The sequence below is a fragment of the Petaurus breviceps genome, unplaced genomic scaffold, assembly GCF_028583685.1.
Source record: "Petaurus breviceps papuanus isolate PSGF00001 unplaced genomic scaffold, PetGlider_PUasm1.0 174, whole genome shotgun sequence".
Classification (NCBI taxonomy): domain Eukaryota; kingdom Metazoa; phylum Chordata; class Mammalia; order Diprotodontia; family Petauridae; genus Petaurus; species Petaurus breviceps.
In genome coordinates, this window is record NW_027185761.1 from 25,228,517 (window position 1) to 25,246,932 (window position 18,416).

At 42.5% G+C, this 18,416-nt stretch overlaps 2 protein-coding genes across 6 annotated transcripts in view; one reads left to right on the top strand and one right to left on the bottom strand.

The window, feature by feature from the left end:
• The window catches only part of IRAK2 (interleukin 1 receptor associated kinase 2), a 59,507-nt gene that overhangs the window by 33,420 nt on the left and 7,671 nt on the right, over positions 1-18,416 (bottom strand). For 2 of the 4 annotated variants that reach the window (XM_069083980.1, XM_069083979.1), the window contains exon 2: positions 7,084-7,266. In XM_069083980.1, coding sequence (XP_068940081.1) covers positions 7,084-7,266 — 183 coding nt within the window. Of the gene's footprint in view, positions 1-7,083; positions 7,267-16,911; positions 17,760-18,416 lie in introns of those variants that run through there. The other 2 variants (XM_069083981.1, XM_069083982.1) reach the window with 2 other exon arrangements.
• RPUSD3 (RNA pseudouridine synthase D3) overlaps positions 1-18,416 on the top strand; it is a 320,316-nt gene that overhangs the window by 28,878 nt on the left and 273,022 nt on the right. The window lies entirely within an intron of this gene.

The following is an 18,416-nucleotide window of genomic DNA, read 5'->3' on the forward strand; positions in this document are numbered from 1 at the left end:
TCAATGTCTTTGCTTCTCTCTGGTGGTTGCTGTAGGAATGAGACCACCCCTTCCTGCCTTATCCCAGGTCTGTGAATAAATTTCTTCACAAAACCAACATTGAACCCAAAAGAGGGATAGACCCAAGCATGAGACTCCTGAGGCAGGAAGGTCTCTATGGATATGGCCATTCAAAAGTTACATGGGAAACAATGACTAGAGATCAGATTCGTTGTCGATGAGTCATTTTTCAGTCACGTCTGACTCTTCATGACCCCATATGGGGTTTTCTTGCCAAAGATATTGCAGTAGTTTGCCATTTCCTTCTCCAGCTCATTTTTAGACATGACAAAACTGAGGCAAACAGGGTTAAGAGACTTGCCCAGCATCACACAGCTAGTAAAGTCTCTGAGACTGGATTTGAACTCAGGTCTTCCTGCCTCCAGGCTCTACCTGGAGCCTGGTCTAGGGATTTTCTGGGCTACCTAGTTGCCCTATATAATTAATAACTACTAAGTGTGATAATATACAGAAGAGAGTTCCAAAAGGGTAACAGAAACAAACTGAAGGTTATTGTTATTATTTTGCCTAAGTTGTTACACACTATTTTCAGACAATTTATAAATGGTTTGTAGTTGATGGGTTTATGTGTGATTTCTTCATGAGCAACATTATTGTTAGACCCTTAGATGTGATGTAGATTCTAGTCCAACCTCCTTGTTTTACAGATGAGGAACACAGATATCATTGAGGTTAAATGAGTTCAATGAATAAATGAATGAATGGGGGAAAAGCGTTAATTAAGCACTTACTAGGAACAAAGCTAAAGTACTATATACCATGTGCTAAGGACTAGGTACACAAATAGCAAAGTCAGATGGTCCTGATGGGGTACCTGGGGTCCAGAAAGAAAGGGATCGTCCAGGAGGTCGATGGAATTCCCTTTTGCTGGGGTGAACTTAACTAGAAGAACTCTATACTGTTTCCTTAACTCAGTGTTCTGAGAGAGGGACATAAAAGCCTGGACTTAGGGAACTTCAGTGAACTTCCCTTGTTGGCGGCATAGCAGATCAAGCTGCAGTATGGTGTTATAGCTTAAAGTTCCACCAACACACCACTTTTCCTGATCCCCCAAAGTGTATTGGGGCCAGGCAGTGTTACAGAAAAATATGAGACGTTTTTTCTTGAGATCTTGAAGACCGAGTTTGTTCCAATTGTTCAAAAGACATCCTAGGGGTGAATCTCAGGGTATGGAGGGAGACTGACCCATCTTTCCCGACTCCCGAGTCAGAATCACTTGTAGTAGTCTGCTTTTCTGTGACGTCTCACGTGAAAAGCCTTGCCTAAAAAAATATGTATATATATATATATATATATTTTTTTAGACGCGGAGACACTTGTCCCTAGACAGGGCGTCCCAAATCCATGCAGGTCCCGGGTCTATTAAAAAAATAGACCGGATTCCAGTCCCAGACCGGAATCGTCCAATCAAGCCTTCCTAAGTGCTTGAAGGACCCAATGTACAGGACGAGAGGGAGGAGGTAAACGAGCTTACCGGGGAACACCAAGAAAGCTTGAGACCACAGACTCTCCTACCTGGCTCACCAAAATGATGGGGGACGGGATCCCAATAGGTTCAGCAGGAACCCTGATCTCATCCAAGACCAGGAAACCTGCAAGGGCGTCTAGAAAGAATTCAGCTCAGCCTTGCTTGGAGTTAGAGTTGAGAAAGTTTATTATTACGCCATTACAGTGGGCAAGAGTCCTTTAGGGGTCCTTCAAGTGAGAGGGGTACATGCTTTTACCTTTAAAGGGTAGGGCTACCATTGTCAGAGCTGACCAAGAGGAGCATGTGAATAGATAAGTTTAGATAAGATTTGGGCCAGGTCGTTAAGGAGACAAAAGGCAAGGATAAAGGAGGGTGGGGGCCTAGCCTAGGAAGAAATGAAGAGATTAAGTAAGAACAAAAGGGGTCACAGGGTGTTGCCTAGGTGGAGTGTGGGATAGGGAGAAGAGGCAAATCTCAAGGGTGGGAAAGGACAAATTACAACTTCACAGACTGGTTTTACAAATTGGTTTGACCTAGACCCCAGGTACCCCATCACTATGGTCCATGGGGTCACAATGACTTGGATGTGATCAACTTACACAGATGAGGTGTAGGCTCTGGGAACCCCCTTGAGCTCTCCTTGAATCTTTGAGATTCTGATTAAATTATCCCATTTGATGAGGCACTGCATGAGGCTATAAGCCTTACATTGTGGCTGGGCCCAGACCTCAGTTACTAGCTTAGCCCTCCATTGTCCATCTACTTCCCACCCTTGAGCCTATCAAAATATTAATCCATCCTTGAACTGGCCTAGCCCACAATTGTCTGTAGTCTCCAGGTAGCCTCCAGCAACTTCCCACCCTTAATCACTCATTGACCTCATCTGACTTCTCCTGAAGACCCTCCCCAAACTCCTCCTCTAGACCACCCCTAGATTCCTCCCACAACCTTTCTGTATATAAGATCCCATCTTCCCTCCATGTGTGTGAGAGCACCATAGAATGACCTAGCACAGGAGTAGAAGCAAGACCTTCCCTCGGCTTGGGCTTTGGAGCTGCAGAACCCACATAATGACACACGCAGAACCCACATAATGACACACAGAAGCTAACCTCCCGCTGAGGACAGCCCGGCAGGCCGGCAGGAATCAGCCAGCGCAGCGCTCTGGGAGCCGAGCCCAGCACCACGCCTAGGCTTTAGCCCCAGGGCGGGCCTGACCAGCCGCCTGCCAGAGGGACTCCAGATCAGCAGCAGCTGTGGCCGTTTCCAGATTTATCAACACATAGATGAGGAAGGACAAGGTGAGAGGCCAGTGCATTCTGGACTTTGGGACCCAGTAAGTGGGAGTTCGTGGCTTTTACCCCCGGGGTGAGAAACCACTGAGCCGCCAGCACAGCCTGCCATTTGGCGCCAGCACAGCCTGCCAGCGCCAAATGGCGGCTTCAGCTCCTGGCCTGCAGAGTGTAGGGGGACCAAGCACCAGTCTGAGGGGTAATCGCTCTTGCTTTAACCTGCTTGGATCTGGATTGCAGTCTAGGGTGGAGGTCCTGGGGTGTGTGTCCAGCTTGCCAGAGCGTGTGGAGACCTCAGAGAGGGCACCCATCTAATACCTCCAGCAGCTGAGAAAACCCCAGCGTTTGGGACGAAAACTCCCCTGTCTGGTGGCAGAGTCCTACTGTGGCAAAAAAGCCCAAAAGTCAAATAATTGAGTGGCAAAATGAGCAGGCAAAGGAAACAAAGCAGACAGAAGATTCCAACATTACACTCCTATTTTGGGGATAAGAAGGAGCAAGGCATGGAACAGGAGGAAAACAGTGAAGTCAGTACTCCTGCACCAAAAGCTTCAAAGGAAAATAAAAGCTGGTTACAGGCCATAGAGGACCTTAAGAAGCAGATAAGAGAAGTGGAGGAAAAATTGGGAAGAGAAATGAGAACAATGCAAGAAAATTATGAAATGAGAGTCAACAGCCTGACTGAAGAAAATAATACCTTAAAAAACAGACTGACTCAAATGGCAAAGGAGGCTCAAAAAGGCAATGAGGAGAAGAATGCCTTAAAAAGTCGAATTTGCCAGATAGAAAAAGAATCTCAAAAGCTCACTGAGGAGAATCATTGCTTCAGAATTAGATTGGAGCAAATGGAAGCTAATGACTTTATGAGAAATCAAGATGCTGTTAAACAGATCCAAACAAATGAAAGAATAGAAGGCAATGTGAAATATCTCATGGGAAAAACCACTGACCTGGAAAATAGATCCAGGAGAGATAATTTAAAAATTATTGGACTACCTGAAAGCCATGACCAAAGTAAGAACCTAGAAAGCATCCTCCAGGAAGTTCTCAAAGAAAACTGCCCTGATGTTTTAGACCGAGAGGGCAAAATAGAATGACCTAGCACAGACTTACTGTGTCTACTAAAAGGGAACTTTTAATAAACTTTACTTTTCTTTGGCTGAGAAGACTTGAGTCGAATTCATTCAGCAGGACCTGATGAGCCGGTATTTTGGGTCTCCACAGTAACCCTAACCTTCTTTATGGGTAACCTCCTCAACACCACCAAAAAAACCCCAACAACCAAACATTAAAATGAAAGAACTGAGCAAGTCCTTTGATCTCTGAATTTCAGTATCCTCATCTGCAAACTGAACGTATTATCACAAGGTTGTCCTGAGGCTCAGATGACCTTGCCTGTCCATAGCCTGTCACCTAGCTCAGCCCTAGTCATTTACATGCTGTCTCTCCTGCTAGACTGTGAGCTCCTTGAAGAGGGTCTTTTGCCTCTCCTCTGCAACAGGAGGGTGACATTTAAAAATACATAACTATAAAAATGCAAATGAGTGAATACTAAAATGCAGATAAATGATGAGTAATTATAATTTTCACTCACCCCCCTCCCACCAGGAAAAGATGGAGAATCACCTCCTGTAGGTGGGGGGGCTAAGGGGGTAGAATAAGCACTAGTCACTGGTGTAGTCTGGTTTTGTTTGTTTGGCTGTTTTTCTTTGTTACTAATAAAGAATGCATCAATACAACTTTAATTAGTGGCAGGGTTCCAAGAATTCTAAAAGTTGTTCTCATACACCCAAAAAAAAAATCCAACTGCCTGTTCAAATCCTTTGACCATTTATCAATTGGGAAATGACTCAACTTCTTATAGATTTGACTAAGTTCTTTATGTATTTTGAGATATGAGACCTTTATCTGAGGAATTATCAAAAAAATTTTTTTCTCAGTTTTCTACTTCTGATCTTAGCTATATTTGTTTTATTTGTATTAAGCCTTTTTTAATTAATGTAATCAAAATTATCCACTTTACATCTCACAACATTCTCTGTCTCTTGCTTGTTCATAAATTGTTCACCTATCCATAAGTCTGATAGGTAATATTAATGGGAACCCCCTTGAACTCTCCTAGAATCTTCCCACTCGATCTGGCATTCCCCAGAGGCCAAAAGCCTTCCTTCCATTATCAATCTGGCTGCTTCCCAACCTATCAAAGTACCTTTAACCTAACCTCACCCTCCATCCTCTGTTACTTCCAGATGGCCTCAGGCTTCCCAATCTTAATCCATTCTCTAGGTTCCTATTGTTCCTCTAACCCCAGCCCCATCAAGATCCTCCTTAGACTCCTCAAGATCCTCCCTGGACCTCTCCTCCCATAACCCCAGACTACTAGCCCACCCCTAGATCCCCCCACAGTCTTTCTGTATATAAGATCCATCTTGCTCCATGAAGGTGCTAAGATTCATTCTGGTCCACAAGACAAGCATCACAAATGCTCAGATTCCTTAAAAGTCTAGACAAAGGTGAAGTTCTTTAAGAGTCTACCCAATATGGTGAATCTTTAATAAACTTTGTTTTTCTTTGGCTGAGAGAAGGCTTGGGTCAAATTCATTTGAACAGGACCCGGCATGTTGGTATTTTGGGGTCCTGAGCACCCCTAAAGCCCAACATTTTAAATCTCAACATTGTGTTCCATGTTCTTCAAATTTTATTGTATATCTCCCTTTATATCTAGGTCATGTATCCATTTTGACCTTATCTTGGTAAATGGTTTAAGATACTGGTCTATGCCCAATTTCTGCCAGACTGCTTTCCAGCTTTCCCAACAATTTTTTTTTTTTACCAAATAATGTATTCTTGTCCCCAAAACTTAAGTCTTTATACTTCTCAAAACACTGGGTAACTATATTCATTTGCTGCTGATCATTCCCACTTGATGAGGTATTTGACTGAGGCATAAACCTTTCATTATCCTAGGCCTAAATCTCTGTTACTCAACCCAGCTAACCTCCACTATCCAGCTACTTCCCACCCTTGATCCTATTACAACATCTATACTCAAATCTGTTACCCTTAAACAAGCCTAGCCCTCCATTGCCAGTCATCTTCAGGTAGCCTCCAGCTATTTCCCACCCTTAATCTCATTACTGGAGTATGACCTCAGTCCCCTCAAGATCCTCCTTATTCTCCTCCTCAAGACCCTCCCTAAACCCCTCTAGTCACTCCAGACAACATGACCACCCCTAGTTCCCTCTCATAGTCTTTCTGTAGGTGCTCAGATTCAATCTGGCTGGCATTTCAATACAAGAGTCACAAATACTTAGGGACCTTAAGAATCTACCCAATATGGCGAATCTTTAATAAACTTTGTTTTTTCTTTGGCTGAAAGAAGGCTTGGGTCCCATTCATTAAGGCAGGACCCAGCATGTCGATATTTTCAGGTCCCAAGCACCTCTAAACCTCAACATTTTAAACCTCAGCAATACCAGACTCTTTCTCTCACTAGTGAGTCCTTTGGGAACAAGCCAGCTGGGTTTCCCATGGGTGGCTAGTTGACACAGAGTCAGGAAGACTCATCTTCATTAATTCAAATCTATCCTCAGACACTTACTAGCTGTGTGACTCTGGGTAAATTACTTAACCCTGTTTGCCTCAGTTTTCCCAGCTGTGAAATGAGCTAGAGAAGGTTAAACAGCAAACCACTCCAGTATCTTTGACGAGAAAATCCCAAATAGAGTCACAAAGAGTCGGGCACATCTGAAAACAGTTAAACAAGAGCTGTGTTTTCAAGCAATTCACTGATGTGCCCCATTCACATGTGTTACGGTGGTTTGAGCAAAGCTATTTTTAAACTGTAAAGTATTACAGTAACCCCTTCCATGTCTTGACTTTTCCCATCGTGGTTTCAATATATCATGGGTTGGCATAAGAAATTAAATGGGAATTTTTTGGCAGTTTTGTAGAAGCCACAGATGACATTTGAAGGTCAGTAGACAACACAGAACCTATGACCAAATACTTAACCCAGATTTTACAATAAGGTACTATAAACACCCCATAAAAGAAAAAGAAAAATTTCAGACCTTCTCTGGTACAAAGGGAGGGCCAAAAAACTTTACACAGATTTTCCACATTGGGGAGCCCTAACTTCTGCAATGTGAATGGTGGTGATGAAAATGTCCCTGTGTGTGCCATGTGGAGGGAGAAACAAGACAGACCCAAGGCACACTCAGTCACGGACTGCCAGGGTAGGGTCGGGCTGCGGTTACTCACAGTCCAGGATGACTTGGGCTGCTCGGTAGAGCTGGAGTCGGTACAGGAGGTCCAGGAGCTGCTGCACTGTGGCCTGCCTCATCCCCCACCACCACAGCAGCTCTCGGGTGACGCTGACACCTTGGATTCTCTCCATGGACTTGATCTTCCTCAACTGGGTCTGGTCGGTCATCACATAAGAGGCTAAACAGCAAACAGAGAGTGTTCCCAGTTAGCCAGGTGCCCTGGCCAACAGAATGGCCTTTATCTAGATGTCTAAACAGAGCTGATCTTACCCAAAGACAGACTAAATAGCTGCCTGCCTGGCCCAGTATGGAGGACAATGAAAGGGATCCCTCTTATCTCCTATCCACTCAATTCCTCCTTTCCCCATCCACCAGACTGTCACAGAGCCTGAAATGAAATCATTTGGATTTAGTTCCTTGGGTTAAACTACTAGGTGTTTCTAGGAGATCCATGGATGCAGATATGTTACCCCCCACTGCTAATGCTTTCCCTCAGAGACTTCTTTCCATTTAGACTGTGCATATCTTATGTGCACTTAAGTCATTTGCATGGTGTTTCCCTAATTATAGAATGTAAGCTTCTTCAGGGTAGAGATTTTTTTGAACTTAGCAGAGTAATAAAGTCTTATTAAATGCTGGTTGAATATTTGTTTTGTGTTTCTTGCCTGCTCAATGAATGTGTAAGGAAGAGGAGAGAAGGAGATAATTCCAAACTCAAGATTAAAATAAAATTAATTAAGATGGTTTAAAAAAAATTTTGAGGGGCAGGTAGGTGGTGCAGTGAATAGAGCACCAGCCCTGGAGTCAGAAGAACCTAAGTCCAAATCTGAACTCAGACACTTGACACACTTACTAGCTGTGTGACCTTGGGCAAGTCACTTAATCCCAATTAATCTGCCTTCCTCCCCTCAAAAAAAAAATTCGATAATTTATTTCATCCCCAGAGCTTAGCATAGGAAGCAATTAATAAATGCTCATCTAATGAGAGACAGGAGGATCAACAAATGAACATACATCAACATCTAGTATGGATGAAAAACTTCAAACTTGATCTCTCAGCACACAGAAGAGGGAGGAAAGGAGGAAAAAAAGGAGGGAGGCAGGGAAGGAAAAAATGAGAGAAAGAAAGAAAGATCTAAAATGGAAAGACTATAATTCATACTCAAGAAAGAAATGAAAGAGAAAGGAAGGAAGGAAAAAAGAAACAAAAAAGAAAGGAAGAAAGAAATTTATTTTGCCTCCCACCAACTTTGAAATTTATCAAATTACTGACCTGTGGTATTTCACCAACAACCTGTGGTTTCCTCTTTCTGGGAACTTCCTACACTCAAACCAATTACAGCTGGTTTTAAAGAGTTGCCTGGGGCCCATTAAGGTTAAGTCCTTAGCCAAGGTCACAGTTGTAACTGGAGATTGATTACATGTGTTTAAAGGAAAATATTAAACAGAGCCAGAATGAAGACTCTCTCTTTTACTCTGATACAGAAGACTGTCCCAACTTGGGGAAAAAAAACCTGGAGCTTCCAGGGAATCATCATCATCATCATTTATATTGTGCTTACAAAGTTTTCAAAGATAATTTTTGGATATATTATCTCTTTGAATCCTTATAACATCCCTGAGAAGTAAACACTTTTAGATATGATTATTTCCACTTTAGAGATGAGAAAACTGAGGCTAAGATAGCCTGAGTGGTACATAATGGAAAAGAACAGTCTTAGGAGCCAAGATGATGGAGTAGAAGCACAGACTTGGCATGAGCTCCTGCTCCAATCACTTCTAATACATGTAAAAAAATGATTCTAAATAAACTTTAGAGCTACAGAAACCACAAATGACAGAGAGAAACAAATCTCCCGCTGAAGGCAGTCCGGCAAGCTGGCAGGAAGGATCTATCACACAGAGCTGGGAGGGAAGCCCTGCATGAGCTGTGGTTCTGGCCCCAGGGCAGCCCTGACCAGCAGCAGCCAGAACAGACTTCATGAGAGTGAAGCACCAGCAGTTGTGGTAGTTTCCAGACTTCTCAACCCATAAATGCCAAAGACAAAGTAAAAGGTTAGTGTGGCACTCTGTTGGAAGGGGGAGGGGGGGAGAGAAGAGCACAGTCCAGCCCCTGCCCCTGGGGTGAGAAGTGGCAGAGGTGCAGCCGCCACATGGCTGCTTCAGGAGATTCTGGCCTGCAGATTGTAGGGGGACCAAGCAACCATTCAGAGGGTAATTGTTCTTGCTTTGACCTGCTTGGATCTGGATCAAGGTCTTGGGTGGTGGTCCTGGAGTGTGGCCAGTGAGCCAGAGAGTGTGGGGCTGTAGAGAAGGTACCCATCTGCTGGATGGTACAGCTGCAAAAACCCCAGAAATTTGGGACATAGCTCTCTCCATTCTAGAAGCAGAGTTCTACCATGGCAAAGAGCTCAAAAGTCAAGTAATTGGCTGCCAATATGAGCAAGTAATGGAAGCACAAACAGACCATAGAATCCTTTTTTGGGGACAAAAAGGATCAAGGCATGGAGCGGGAGGAAGACAGCGAAGTTAGAACTCCTGCATCAAAAGCCTCCAAGAAAAATATGAACTAGTTACAGGCCATGGAGGAGGTCAAGAAGGATTTTGAAAACCAAGTAAGACAAGTGGAGGAAAAACTGGGAAGAGTAATGAGAATTATGCAAGAAAATCAAGAAAATCGAGTCAACAGCCTGTTAAAGGAGACCATAAAGAAGAAAATAACACCTTAAAAAATAGACTAACTCAAATGGCAAAAGAGGCCCAAAAAGTCAATGAGGAGAAGAATGCCTTAAAAAGCCAAATTTGCCAGATGGAAAAAGAATTTCAAAAACTCACTGAAGAGAATAACTCCTTCAAAATAAGATGGGAGCAATTGGAAGCTAATGACTTTATGAGAAATCAAGATACTATAAAACAGATCCAAACAAATGAAAAAATAGAAGGCAATGTGAAATATCTCATTGGAAAAACCACTGACCTAGAAAATAAATCCAGGAGAGATCATATAAAAATTATTGTACTACCCGAAAGCCATGATCAAAAAAAGAGCCCAGACACCATCTTTCAAGAAATTATCAAGCAAAATTGCCTTGATATTCTAGAACCAGAGGGCAAAGTAGAAATTGAAAGAATTCACCAATTGCCCCTTGAAAAAGATCCCAAAAAGAAAACTCCTAGGAATATTATAGCCAAATTCCAAAGTTCCCAGGTCAAGGAGAAAATACTGCAAGCAGTCATGAAGAAACAATTTGAATATTGTGGAAACACAATCAGGAGAACAAGACCTAGCAGTTTCTACATTTAAGGGATCAAAGGGTTTGGAATATGATATTCCAGAGGTCAAAGAAGCTAGGAATAAAACCAAGAATCACCTACCCAGCAAAACTGAGTATAATGCTACAGGGGAAAATCTGGTCATTCAATAAAATAGAGGATTCTCAAGCATTCCTAATGAAAAAAACCAGAGCTAACAGAAAATTTGACTTTCAAATACAAGAAGCAAGAGAAACATGAGAAGGTAAACAAGGAAAGAGAAATCATAAGGAATTTATTAAAGTTGAACTATTTACATTCCTACATGGAAAAAAGATAAATGTAACTCCTAAGACTTTTATCAGTATGAGGATAGTTGAAGGGAATATATATGTATATACATGTATACATACATATATGTATACATAGGAGGGTGTATGTATATATAAATATATGTGAGTGTGGGCACATGTATGTTCATGTATACATAGAGGGCAGGATGAGTTGAATATGAAGGGATGATATCTAAAAAATAAAATTAAGAGGTGGGAGAGGAATTTATTGGGAGAAGGAGAAAGGGAGAGATAGATTAAGTTAAACTATCTCATATAAAAGAGGTAAGAGAAAACTGTTACAATGGAGGGGAAGAGCAGGAAGGTGTAAGGGAATGGGACAACCTTATTCTCATTGAATTTGGCTTAAGGAAAGAATAACATACACACTCAAATGGGTATCTTACCCTACAGGAAAATAGGGGAGTGGGGGATAAGAGGGGGATGATAGAAGGGTGGGAAGATTGGGGGAGTGGGTAGTTAGAAGCAAACATTTGTGAAAAGGGATAGGGTCAAAGGAGAAAATAGAATAAATAGGGGGTGGGATAGGATGGAGGGAAATATAGTTGGTCTTTCACAATATAACTACTATGGAAATGATTTGGGTAACTACACATGTACAAGCTATACTGATTTACTCATCTTCTCAGTGGGGGCAGGTGAGGAAGGAAGAAGGGAAAAAATCTGGAACTCAAAGTTTCAAAAACAAATGTTTAAAAAAAAAAGAGCAGTCTTATGAGTCAAAGGTCCTGAATTCAAATCCTGCCAGTGACTTAATGTGTAGTCTTGGGCAAATTACCTCCTCTCTGGACTCAGTTTCCTCACCTTATAGTGATGAACTGCTCTGCATTTTCAAGAATGTTATAAGGACTGTGAGGGTTAAAATGATTACCATGCATTCACAAAGATGATATATTATAGTATGCACACTATTATATATATAATCTATTTAAACCCTAATGAGAATGTGATTTTGTCCAATTATAAACTTGGCAGAGGCACTGCCCCCTTAAAAATAACATCTTCAGGAAAGATTTAGGGAAGGCCTACCTAAATGTGACATTAGGCAGTAAAGTAAGTGAAACAGTCGGTTTCTAACTCTAAGGAAAATATCATTGGAGAGAGATGCACTGTTCCATAGAGATCATCTGCATAGGGGAAGTAGTGGACAGTAGTAAAGTCTGATGAACTTAGGAGTCAAGATCAAGGTTAGAATCCTGGCTTTTGACATGCCATGTTACTTAATTTCTTTGAACTTCACTCCATGATCCTGGCCAAGACACTCACCCTTTTACTGCCCCCAGATAAGATTTATACACCTGTGAGCAGAAGGCTGATCTGCATTGATAAAAGAAGTTTTCACACTGGGAATTCTCTGTGCTAACAAAATCCCAGGTCCAGCCCAAATATCTGCATGACTTACTTCAGAGGGTGTTATGATAATCAAATGAAAAAATGTAATTAACAGCAACATGATAATAAAGCACTATGTAAGGATGCTCCAATGGCCCCCTGCTCACATCAAAAATCATGACTCCCCCCACCATGCAGACTGCAGTCCTTCCAAAACATCTTATTCTATGTGACTCTTGTCCAAGTCATTTCATGGTAAGCTTAAGTGCTTACTGACTGATGGAGCTACAAAGCTAAATTCATCAGGTACTGATACTGTAATATATATTTATGAGATCAGAGAATTTAGATTTGGACGGCACTTGCAAGGTTACCTCTGCAACAATTGCTGCCTCACTTTATGTCTTATTTAATTCCAGACTTAAAATATCAATAAAATGAGCATTTACATATACATATACACAGTAGAATAGAAAAGGGGGATTGTACATGAAACTGCACATATATCTATTCTGTACAGTTCGCTCTCCTTTTAAATATAATAAAATTCAACATATAATTTTCAAAGCAATCCTGCTTATTTGGCTTTTTTTTCTATTCTCTTCTCGAATTTTTAAAATTACTCCAATGACCCTCTTCTTCCTTTTCTTAATGATAATGTGGTTCCCCTCTCCTTACCACTTCCCTGTCCCCAATAAAATAAAAGAAAATGAGGGGTTTGGACTCAATGACTTCTCAGGTTTCCTCTCATTCTAAATCTGTGATTCTATGATCCCAATTTTTGTCCCTTTCTAATTCACCAAATTCACCCTTTTCACTCCCCGGGATGCTGAATTGCCCTATCTTTAGGACGAGGACTGAGAGACTGTAACTGTTCTATACAGCCCTCTAATCACCAGCTAGGTGGCACAGTGCATAGACACATTAGATCTGGACTTTAGTTTGAATCATGCCTCATATACTTACAAGGTGTGTGACCCTGGGCAAGTCATGTAACCTCCTTCTGCCTCAGTTTCCTTGCCTGTAAAGTGGGCATAATAATAGCATCTACCTCCCTGGCTCGTGATGAGGATAAAATAAGATAAAGTGCTATACAAACACTAGCTATAATTCTGTTTTCAAAGTAGCTTTTGATGGTCTCACAGGTAGAAAATAGAAGAACCAGAATTTAATCCAGGGCCTCTTTGACTCTGCCTCTCTCTGTGTTTTTGTTCCAAGAAAACCTTGCTTCCACCACCAAAGACACTGTTATTTTCCTCATTAAAAACCTGCTCAACAAAGTATATTGGAAATGGATTCCGACTGAGGCAAAAACTATTAATAACAGTTTAACGCATGTCCTATCCTCATAAAAATATACTTGGACAGAAGATGAAGTCTTATTTTTAATGGTGGGGAGAGGGGGAGTTGGGGACTTCTTTATGCCCTTCAAGGCATGCCAGCCTGGAACACTGTCTGTGCCAGAAAAGGAGTCCATGCTGAGGGAGGCAGAGACTGACTGGTCCTAGATGAGTCACTTCCCTAGCTACCACACCCACCCCTCTTCAGGTACCAAGTCTACTCAGGAGGAGAGGGGAAATGATGTGCAAAGAATCACAGTTTACTGGATTAGCCACCTGAGTCACTAGAAGTCCCCAAATACCATCCTGTTTGTGGAAATTTATCAGACCACCATCACAGGGCTGGACAAAATCAGCCCACAATAAAGACCAAGGCCCTTAAGAGGAACACAGTGTGTCCTGGACTAATTTCCACATGCCCAGAGTCCCTGGATTTCTTTTAGCCCACCTCCCTCCCCAAGCTATTTGAGGGAGTGAGGCATTAAGGAAAGAGCTCCAGTCACAGGACACTGGAGATAAGGGGGTTAGGACTGACTCTGTTAATTCATGATAGGACCTTGAACATCACATTCTGCCTGTCTGAGCCTCCAGCACAGTCCTCTGAAAAGCAGAGGGTTCACTCAAGGATTTCTAAGGGCCCTTTCAATTACAGTCCTGGGGTGGGCAAAGTCACCCAGTCGCCTAAAGAAAGTACTTCATTTTCTGAGAATGAGAGAAATCTCAAGGGAGGCTAGAAGTACATGGGTGATGATGGATGAGTTCCTTGAGGGAAGGATCAAGATGTTTTCACCTTCTTTCGTATCCCAGTGACTGCAGATCCCTAATGACACACAGGAAGCTCTCAGCAAGTGTCTATTGGGGGTGATGAGGAGGTTTCCCTCAGCCTGTGGTCTAGGAATCTGACTTATCTTCTAGGAAAATTGTGAACAGAACTTTAGCTGAGTCTGGGAGCCCAAGACAAAGCTTCACTGAATGTCTCTCTCATCTATAAATGTAAAGTACTCATTCACAGTCATCAGCAAGGGAGATTTATTTCCCCTCCATAAAGTCCACAAATCATAGACTGAGACCTGGGAGTCCCTGAGAATCCATCCCTTCAGCCTCCTGGCCTCCTTCTCCCCCTGACACTGAGGCTGGGTGGGGGCCCTGTCAGGGCCAAGGTAGAAAGGGATCCACCCTGAGTGGAGGTTAAAATAGGGTGCTTATAAATTCATAGAATGATTTAGGACTGGAAGAAAGCTTAGCAACCATCCAATCCAAATTCCTCATTGGACAATCAACAAGAATATATTAAATATATCTTCTATGTGGTAGACATAGACAAGAAAGATACTTCTATTCCACCTATGACATATATTTGTGTGACCTTAGGTGAAGTCATTAAATCTCTTTAGACCTCTGTTTCCTAGTTTGTAAAATGAAAGGAGTTGGACCGGATAGCCTCAAGGGTCATCTCTCACTTGGAATCTATGATCCAAGGTGGGGAAAAGGCTTATTGACTTTGTACAAGATTCTTGGTGAGTAATTAGTCTGGATTCCATCCCAACTCAGACCAAACCCAAAGCCCTTTCAGCAATTCACCAAAAACAGCCCAGGCCCCAAGAGATGCTTGTCTCTTTTCATTTCCAATGACATAGACAAGTATCCAAACATATGAGCAAGAATGAGAGAATACCAAATGTGTCTGTTTTTAAAGACCCTCCTGGCTTGCCCCTTATCCCAAGCCAGGGAGATTTCACAGCCTTTCACATGTAACCCAGTCTGGTATAAAACAACCCTACCAAAGCAGGTGTTCCACCTCTTATCTAACTTAATTCTTTGTTGTTGTGGTTCACTTCTCTCAATTGTGGCCCCATTTGGGGTTTTCTTGGCAAAGATGCTGGGGCAATCTGCCATTTTCTTCTCCAGCTCATTTTACTGATGAGGAAACTGAGGGTTAAATGACTTGCCCAGGATCACATGGCTGATAAGTGTCTGAGGCCAGATTTGAACTCAGGAAGAGGAGTTTTTCTGACTCCAGGGCCAGCACTCTATCCACTGAGCCACCTAGCTGCCCTGATTATAAACTGATATCCTCAATATTCTAGATAACCTTGTTTACATCTGCCCTCCAAAACACCATGTAATATGTGGTAAATCCAGAAGACGGAAAGGAAGGGTATTCTTGGGTATTTTTTTTTTTGAGGGGAAGGTGTCAAGGGTCTACATTTTTACTAGGTCCTAAGATGGTTTCTCTTCCTATAAGGCTTCGATTCATTTCCCCAGCACCGTCAGACCTAAGTTGTTTTCCAGGATCCTTGGGGAGACAGCACAGAGAAGGGCACATTTACAGTGCCTTACCCACCGACAAGAGAAGGGGTATTTTATATACCATCATTCTTTTTCCCTCTGATCACCACCATTATTACAAAGCACAGTCAGACCTAGTAACTAATTTTTCAGTACATAGTACCAAGAAACATGACTATTAACTAATACCAGAGGACTACTACCTCATGACACATCTTTTTCTAGATTCTAAAAAATCACTAGACCGGTGATTTTACCAAGCAGGGAATGCCCAGGGGAGGAAATTCCTGCTACCAAAGGAGATCGGTACCTTCCCTTCAACTTAGAATCTGTAAACTAACAATAACAAATATCAGCTAACATTTATGTAAAGGCTCATAAAACAATTATCTATAATATCTCACTTGAGCTTCACACCAGCCTTGTAAGGTAGATGTTATTACTGCCATCCCCATTTTAGAGATAGGCAAACTGAGAAAAAGTTAAGTGACTTGTGCAAAAGTCATACAACTAGGTAGAAGTGTATGAAGTAGGCTTCAAACTCAGGTCTTCTTGAGCTCAGATCTAGTGCTCCGCTATGGTGCAGAAGAGCCTAGGTTACGTGGTAAGCCAGCATGTATGAGCAGTGAGACTTGCACCTAGATCTTCCTGACTCTAGGTCAGCTCTCTAAGATAGTTCTAATATAGCCTCTGTGGTTACATTCACCATTAGACAGGTTAATAAATCACAGAATATTAGAGACGAAGGAGACACAAAAAACCATCTGGTCTAACCTCCTCACATCATAGAGGAGCGAAAGCTAAGGACCCCAATCTTGCCTACCATTCTGAAGTTCTGTCCATTATACTGTCATGTAGCATAAGCTAAAAATACAGCTCAAAAGCAAAAGGTAGAATAGTATTTAGACAAGAAAAGAGAGCTTAATAGGGCACCGGCAAGTGTTCTAAGACATGAAGTCTTAGAGTTCAAATCACAGCTCTGCTATGGACTACCTGTACAACCTTGGGAAAAGTTCTGTCTCCTCTCGGACTCAGATACCTCATTTCCCCCTTTTCTATGAAGGCTTCCATTTCCTCCTCTGTAAAATGAAAGAGTCGGACTAGACCATCACCAAGGTCTCTTCCAAAGATAGGTTATGCGCTCCTGGATGACCCCATCAGCTAAGTCCCCTGTCAGCCCAATCAGTCCTAGGGCTCCCATCTTCCTAAGCCTCTAGTTTTCCCAGGGACCCCAGGCCCCCTTGACACTGTTCTCACCAAACTGCATCCAGTCCCATTCATTCAGGCTGTCCATCTTGTGACAGAAGTCCTCCAGCACCCAAGAAGGAAGCTGATAGATATATTGGGAAGTCCTGTGGCTCCGGAGAGCAGGTGGAGGTGGCAGCAGAGGGGGCTGCAAGGCCATTTTCCCCGCTGCCAGTAGTTTACAATCTATTATAATCAAGGCTCTTTCTTCTCCACAGCCATCAGCCTGCTGGGACCTCAGATCTGTTCTCTCCTGCCAGAAGCAAATGAGCAGCTCCTGGGCTAATGTAACCCCTCCTTGTAGGGGAGGAACCCAAATTGGGTGTCCCCTTTGTTAACAGCAAGGCACTGGGCTTTCTGTGCTCTGGTCCAGGTTCCCGCTTGTCAACAGGATGTCTGCAAGGCTCAATTTCAGCCCAGTATGAGTCAGAAAGTGGCTGGCACCCAGCTTCTTGACTCAGGGGAGGGGCCTCAAGGGGAAGGGCTCTTTGCTAACTAGCTACAATTTTCCAGGAAGTTGGGCTGAGTTAAGCTGAGCTGGGGTGGGGTGAGCTGGACTGAGCAACACTGCCACCAAGCTGTATCTAAGAGCCATAACACTATAGTTCTAGCCAAAGGACTCGATGCCTTGGGAATCAAAACTTAAAACCAAAAGATTTCGGAAGGAATCAGAAATGAGGGCTGAGTCCTGGGATCTCCTACTACTTACTATTCGACTACTTACTAGCTGGGAAACTGCACAAGTCATAGGACTTCTTGAGGCTTCAATTGCCTTTGTTCTCAAGGCAGGCTATTAACCTACCTTGTCCCCTGTTTTGAAGAAATGACTTCGATAATATAAGCAGTACTTTGAAAACTATAAATTGCTAAACAGTCCACGCCTCTCATTTATAGATAATAAAACTGAAGACATGAGAAATTGAGCGAGTTTTCCTAGTGAAAAGACTAATTAGTGGAATACCTGAGGCTGAGTCCAATTGAACAGGGGCTCAGAATCTAGCAAAGTGATTCAGATTGCCCTAAAATGGGATTTATAGAGTTAAAAGGGGCCTTAACTAGGTCCCATTTAACTAGGACCCTTCATTTTAATGATGAACCTGAGGCCAAGGGAAGTTACTTACAAGTAAATAGAAGAGCCAGGAATCAAACAGAGGTCATTTGACCCCAAATCCAACATTTGTCTACACCATGCAGGACTACCTCTATGACTAAAAAGCCTTTGTTCTCAATTGGAAAGCTCTATGGGCCCATAGATAAGCTCTATGTTGTGGGAATATAGCTGCAGCTTTACACAGGATGGGCAAGGAGGAAACAGAAAAATAGGGATTATAGTAGTTGGCTCACATTAAGATGAAAACAAAGGCTGGGAAAAGAACTGAGGGGAAGAAAGGAGGAAACCTTGCAGTTAATCAAAAGCAGGAGTTCGGGAGAGCAGCTAATCCCAGTACCCTCTGACTTGGGCAAGATAGTCTCTAGTATAGTATTAGGTTCTGATTAGTCAACCAATGAATCATTTA